This window comes from Anneissia japonica, unplaced genomic scaffold (genome assembly GCF_011630105.1).
Source record: "Anneissia japonica isolate Jap-2015-1 unplaced genomic scaffold, ASM1163010v1 scaffold324_len738069_cov173, whole genome shotgun sequence".
Taxonomy (NCBI): Eukaryota; Metazoa; Echinodermata; class Crinoidea; order Comatulida; family Comatulidae; genus Anneissia; species Anneissia japonica.
The window spans coordinates 737,714-745,140 of NW_022692196.1; the positions used below are offsets into that span (position 1 = coordinate 737,714).

The window sequence follows — 7,427 nt, forward strand, 5'->3', positions numbered from 1 at the left end:
TGAAGTGTGGCGGGATAAGGGACAATGTATCCATTACATGACGGTACTGACGCTGCACTGTGCCTGCTGCAATTAAAGACTACTTTCTGGATGGGGGTTTTAGTGGTCTTTAGCAGCTTTGTTCTTTAATTATAAAAAAGGATGATTATTGTAAAGATAAATAGATGACGTTCATTTAGGACCACAGAAAAGTGGTCTTTAATTGGAGGTGTTCATCAATTGGAGTGCACATTATTTAGGAGACATGTATTTAGAAATGAATGAAAGAGAAAATTTTATTTTATTATTTAATTTTTATTATTGATTTTTTTTTAAAAGGAAATGGAAGATGACGATGATGACCCAGTACCAGAGATCACCCGTGCTCATTTCGAGGAAGCCATGAAGTTTGCGCGACGATCTGTCACGGATAACGACATTCGCAAATATGAGATGTTTGCACAAACTTTACAACAGAGCCGAGGATTCGGTGGTAGCTTCAGGTTTGTTACATTTACAATATTATGAATATTATCTGGTTTTTCCATGGGCCAATTATACATGAAAATACACAGACTTAAACAGAGCAACTGTTGTCATTATTAAATTATTATTGATTGTTATTAAAGAGTTTATAATAGAAAGAGGTCCAACTCTCAGGTTTTCCTTGAAACGCTATCCAATTCTCTTGAATAGTACTACAACCTATGCGCCCTTAAAAAGTGAGATAGGGTTTATAACCTTGGTTGGTGATGATATACACGTAAAGTCATTAATATTGAGCATGTGCTGTATGTAAAGAATGGCATTTTTTTTATCTATATGTGGAGCGCCTGCTAACTCGTGGTAGTACTGTGTTTTTCGTTTGATTGCGTGCATGCCAAATCAGGAAAGTCAGACGTATTTTTGTGCAATACACTTATTGTTATAGCTATGGCTATTGTTATTGTTCTTATTATTTTTTTTTCCAATTCTTTGATAATAATGTGTTAGTGGTTTTAGTGGTTTTTTAATATTGCCTTTTATTATTATTATGATGTCAATTCTTGTACCCCTCCAATCTTACCCCATCTTTGAAATGTATGTTCTTTGGTGGCATTTAAATGGAGGTACATTAAAATACCTTGTCTTACCAACCTGTGCAGATATACCACTGTTACAGGTAAAGTTTATGGGAAACAATACATTTATATGCAGCAATAGGCAAGATGATACGAAATCTAGAAAGTTTGTATGATTACCATATTTGGGACAGCTGTCACATCTTATTCAATGCATTCTACAGCAAGCCGATATTTAAGTGTTTCATAGTGCACCCAACAAACTATCTTGGACTCTTCAAACACAAAAGGATGAACCACCAGCACAGATACAGCCAGGAGTTTATCGGATTCCATGTGAGTGTGGAAAGGTTTACATTAGTGAAACAGGACGTGATCTCTGTACAAGGCTCAAGAAAGACTTAGGCCATGCTAGGAGAGTGGAACAGCAAAAGTCATCTATAGTCAAGCACTCCCACAAACAATAATATTGTGTTATGTTGGGATAAAGCCAATCTGATAGCCACTTTACCATTTTGACATTCCAGACAGACCAGAGAGGCTATATAAATTGACTAACACGATACACTACATCATGATATCGGATTTCTCATCAGCAATATTTGGTTGTCCATGTTTTAATCGGACCTAAACCAAAGCAACACATTTCTCGCCACACTGGAAACCATGCCATTTTTTGGGCTTTCCTTTCACTAAGCTAGAAACAATGCCACTGACTTGACTTTCCAGCCTTTATGCACAGACAGTAAATACTGGCTGGATTAGCCTTTTCACAATTAGTCTCAGATATTGTTTAGTTTTTCACCAATCAGCAAGCCTCACTACCCAAACATACAAGTATTTCCTTGTTTGGAATTTTCTGCAGATATTGTTCTCCTGAAGGTGATTGAAGCAACTCAATAGAAACGTTGTGACATTCTTGACCAACAACAGTTATATTTTGAACTATCTACCTAGTGTCCGCAAGCAATTAATATATAATAAATTTTTCTTTAAGGCTAGGCACACACGACATTTCACTCGGGCTACCACCAGCAATCAGCAGATGGTGCAGCGTCCTTAAGTGCTCACAGAGAACCGAGATGAATTTGTGGGCAGATAGTCGTATTTTGTAAAGTGTGCTTTGCTTTAAAATTGTGCACATGTATTTTTAGAAAATAAGATGATGATAGTTATTAACAATTGAATTAATAATCATAATAATAACTTTTTTTTTTTTGTTGTTGTATCTGTGTAGGTTCCCAGATCAAGGAAACCAATCACAGGGCCCAGGAGCCGGAGCTGGTTCGAACAACCAGGATGCATTCCCAGAGGCAGACAATGATGATGATCTTTACAACTGAATAAAAAAAAAAAAATTGTATAGTAGTCACAGTTATTGGAATGAATTAATTATAGGCGATAACTCTGTAACAGGATGAAATGCATCCACAAATGCTGTATATGTCTCGTTATCTACAGTTGTGTTATTCATTTCATTAAAACCATGCTAACTGGGGCTAGGGATAAAACTGCAATTCAACTGAAACTTTATTATTATTTTTGCCTTCTTTTAAATCATTTGTTTTCAAATCTAGCTTAATCAATACTCTCAACTCACATAGTCAAGAGGAAGTTATGTTTTAGTAGGTACTATTATATATAAGTTCAACACTTTTTATATTATTAATATTTATCCGATCCAAATGAAAGCATATTTTTGTTTCTAATATAATTAATGAAAATGATACCAACTTAACAGTTAAAAACATCATTTAATAAAAATTGTTAGAGAATTTAAATTATGCACAAAAGTGTAGGATTATTTATATTTCTGTTTTACCGGCCACGTCTGTACGTTAGATGTGTTGATTTTTTTATGCTCTTAAGCCTACAGCTTCACAGAAATGTACTAAATACTAACAATTTGTACCAAGGATGTTTTCCCTAGCAAAGATATTTCGCTTGTGAGAAGGCATATCCTTGCTAGAATACCAACCATATCTTGGTAAAAAACATACCTCAGAAGAGGCCTGTAAAGTTCCAAGATATTTAGAATGGTATGTAAACATTATGGGGCGCATTATATCTTTACATTGAACGTTGCGCTATCTGAACCAACAAACTTGTAGCAGGGATTGTATTTAGTCATGTAAAAGAAAGCAATGTAACTCTTGGTATGGAAATATCAGAACAGATATCCCTGTTAATATTTAGTACATTTTCTGTCATGTAAATCGGGTATTAAAGTGTTTAATTTGTGAGAGGATTGAAACGGTACAAATGATGTTATAACCAAAATGGAGAGACCGTAATACTTACCGTATACTAACATGTGCATATATACAGAGCTTTTGAATGTGGTGTTGTCTTTAAACTGACCCATTGTATCATTTTACCCTCTCCACTTATAGTGCCATCTAATGCCCTGTCCAGACTATCAAATTTGATAAGAACATGTGACATGCCCAAATATGGTCATGATGACATCACATCATAGCCATATATAGGCACATCATGACTAAATATGGGCATACAACAGTTTTTTGTCGATGAAAATTTGATAGTGCAAATAGATCATTAGATATAAAATTGAATTGAAAATAATTACTTAATAAGATTGTTTATTTTGTGTATTCTAGTAGGTTATCAAGTTAGGATTCAACAACAGCAGTTTCCTAATAGAGGCGGAACCTAAGCACCCTGTTGGTGGGGTGTTAGGGGAAAGGTCAAGTTGGGGTCAGAAATGCTGTGGATTGGCATGTAGATGGTGAATTCCATCTTCGTTTTGATGATTTTTTATGCAAAGGGATTTGGAGGTTTGGTTTGTCAAATGAGGTTTGCTTGAAAAGTGATAACCATAGAACCGCCTCTGGTTCAGCTGAAAATTAAATGGAAAAAAAAAAAAACAAAGTAATGGTCATTTAAAAATAACATTTTTGAAGTCTGCAGAGTGCCCTGACTTTCTGACAGCAAATTTAAGTAGTTTTGCAAAGCATCTGTCAACCATTTTTTCATTTATCTAGTGACAGTGAAAATTGATAACTTGTGTAGTCCTTCTAAAAGTGAGAATTTTATTTATTTATTTTTGGATGACAGTGTTTCATTAATATGTAATTAATAGTTTGTGGGATTATCAAAGCTATATGGTGGTTGTTATAACTAAAACAGAGAAACCATAATACAAATATAGACAATTTAACCGACAATAGTTTAACTTTACCCCATTCTAATAATTACGACGATAGTGTACATAACATAATATTGTGTATAGCTATTGGTGGACAGATAAGTATATTACTCTATACCATATAATAACCAAACAAGTTTACTCACCATTTCGTCGATAATTTTTAGATTTGAGTTTTAGAATTCGGAGATAACACATGCCATTTATATCATATTAGTTCGACTAATGCATTTTGTATTGTAATTATTCATTTGTGAGGTGGAAAATTATTGTTTTCCTCGTATGTTTAAATATTACCATACATTTGTTTAAAGGGAAAAAAAACATTATATGCTGATGTAAAAATATTAAGGAAACATGGAGATCTATTTCCATATTTTGCTTATTCCAATCATAACCGTTAGCATGTGTTAAATTATTAAATTCCTCATAAATAAATGAAAATGTGGAGTTTTATTTTGGGTTTTGAGGAGTGTTTTGTTGCTTGAGCAAAAGTGACCTGCTGTTTCATGAGCATGTGCCATCATAATTGATGTACTATCTGCTAAGCTCTGCCCCTAGGATTTTGTTACTAAGGCAAGTTAAAAAAAAGGAGTAATTTCTCGTCTTAATATTTTGACAGAGAATAGCCCCCCCAGCCCCCCTCTGGCGCCACCACTGAGTTAAAATATGACTGATAACCTCAGCGGCGGATCTAGAGATGTCCAAAAGGGGGAGAGGCGCCCGAAAGTTTGGCCAATCAAGACAACACTATTTTAGGGGTCCGGTCCGCAAAATTTTTGTGTTCTAGACGCCCGAAAATAACATTTGAATGGTCTTGGAATTACAGAGTTTCGAATTCGAGGGTGCACTGTAGTTGTCATTTTAAGAGTATTAAACATTTTGATTGACTCTTGTTAATAATTTGTTCTTCTGGCACCGTTATTTATTCAACATTTAACCTTTTGTTATTTTTTGTTAATTAAATTCATTCTTCAGTATTTATTCAACACTTAAGATGGTAGCCGTGCATTATATAGCACGAAAGCGGATATGCCCTCATAATTACAATACAAATTAAACTGATAAACAATTAAACAGGAATACAGTACTACACTTAAATACCGTGTTAACATGAGAGTAACTTCAGTATAAAGGCATTAACGAACCTTATGTTAACATGACAATAAAGGCAATAACGAACCTGTCCATTCCCCACCTCTCGGACAGGCCTGGAGCCCATGTCCAACGCCATACGAGGTCGTCGGACCAAATAATGAATTTGTCTATCCAAATACAGACGTCATTTTGATTGCCAATCCTTAATATTGTGACATAAAAGCAGAATGTTGGTCCATACTAGCAGTGGCGTAGGTATGGGCAGCACAACCAGTACTCAGCACTGGGCCCCGGGGCTATTGAGTCCCGTTCATTAGGTGGTCTATAGATTTAAATAAATAAAAGTTTTAAAAGGACCCTTCAATAAATAATATTAGGTTTTTAGAGGCTATAATTATTGATTATACATTACAATACATCATATTTCTAAAGCAATAAAATAATTGGTACGTACCGGGTTTTGTTTAGTATTTTAAAGTTGGTTCAACTGTATTGTGTACGTTTTCGAATTAGCCTAAGTTAGATCATCGTAACTTCATGAATATATTTTAGATTTCTGCACTGCAACGGTAGGTAGGTGATTGTTCTAACATTTATCAGACACATGAAATGCTTTAATAGTAAACGACAACATGACTTGACCATAGATTGTTCTCAATATCCATATATTTTTTTAAAAATGTTAGATATCTGCGCGTTAATGCATCTACTTAACAAATCTCAGAATGTTATGACATCAGGTACATTTTACTTAGGGCACGGAAATTATTGCACTGGGGCCCATCATACCACCTTGCTACGCTGCTAATGCATAGGCCAACTACTACACCATAAAAAACGCATGATTTTTCTTATTCCGAACACCCTATCCTTGGTTGGATCCCTTGTCGGCAAATTTCTGGAGCCACCACTAAATGCATTGAGATTGTGAATCCATTATCAACAAAAAATATAAAAATAGGGCCTGCGTTATTGTAGCCTATGATGTAAAGCCAATTGGAGATTAACGTTGGCCTGTGAGAAAAAATTAAAAGGGTATCGTATTTCAAAATACTAAAAATAACAACCATTCGATGAATATTTTTTTTCAATATTGGGCAAATAAAAAAAATTTATTAGATTATCACCCCCACAAATGGCATGTTTCACAAAAAGTTCCAACTGCATCACGCTAAAAACCTACGACATCGAGAAAGAAAGTTTAGGTCACAGGTGGGCAAAGTGGCAACTCGATAGCGATTTTTTTTGCGGCCCGCGAAAATGAATTTAAAACCATTAATTAATTTAAAACCAACATTGGCTAAAAACACCTTGTTTTTCACGACCCGACACTTATTATATGTAAAAAGTAGTATTACAACTGAGAATAAAGTGGTATAAAAGCAGTGCTTGGAGGTTTTTGGAAGTTCACTGGAAACATAAAAGTTTGGTGCTGCCCATCGGTCTTATCAAAAATTCACTTTGGCCCTCCGACCGACTTTTATGCCCACCCTGGTTTAGGCAAAGGCTAGTGGCCTTGCTCAAGGTATTTGGCCTGTGAGTTGTGATATGATGCGGTAAAAAAAAACAAAAAACAAAAAAACACGTCAATAGAATTGTAAAATGCTACACGTTCGTTTTTAGCGTGATGCAGTTGGAACTTTTTGTGGAACGTGCAGTTTGTGGGGGGATTGATGAAATGCGGGGTTTCGTAGATTTTTGAGGTCAGCAGAGGTCATTTTTTAAATTCACAAACAACGCTACTTCTCTCACAGTTTCAACTCGATGTATCCTGGGTTGTGTAGAATGAGTGTTGTAATAGCGGCTAGTAAAAGTTGTTCGGGGACTTTCATAATTATTGCGTCGTTTTAGGCTACTTTTATGTTTTAAGTTTGAAAGGCAAATGGGAAAAACCCATAAAACAGCAAACGGCCATATAATGCAAACAATTTAAAATTAAAATTAAAACGGAACAGTAGAGGAAATCCGATCAGAATGACAAAGTAAACTAAGCATCCACTGGAAGGAATCCCAATCTGCAGACGGATCCGTTTCGGCCTTCCAGGCCTCATCAGTGCAGCTAGGGTACAGACCCAAACGAAACGTTCGACCAGCTTAGGTAGGGCTCAAACTATATATAT

General features: G+C 35.3%; 1 protein-coding gene across 3 annotated transcripts in view; it reads left to right on the forward strand.

Moving 5' to 3' along the window:
- LOC117100188 (transitional endoplasmic reticulum ATPase-like) overlaps nt 1-3,915 on the forward strand; it is a 39,031-nt gene extending 35,116 nt beyond the window's left edge. For all 3 annotated transcript variants that reach the window (XM_033239778.1, XM_033239780.1, XM_033239782.1), the window contains 2 exons: nt 319-482; nt 2,278-3,915. In XM_033239778.1, coding sequence (XP_033095669.1) covers nt 319-482; nt 2,278-2,383 — 270 coding nt within the window. In that variant the 3' untranslated portion in view covers nt 2,384-3,915. The remainder of the gene's footprint in view (nt 1-318; nt 483-2,277) is intronic.
- Nucleotides 3,916-7,427: the final 3,512 nt, after the last annotated feature.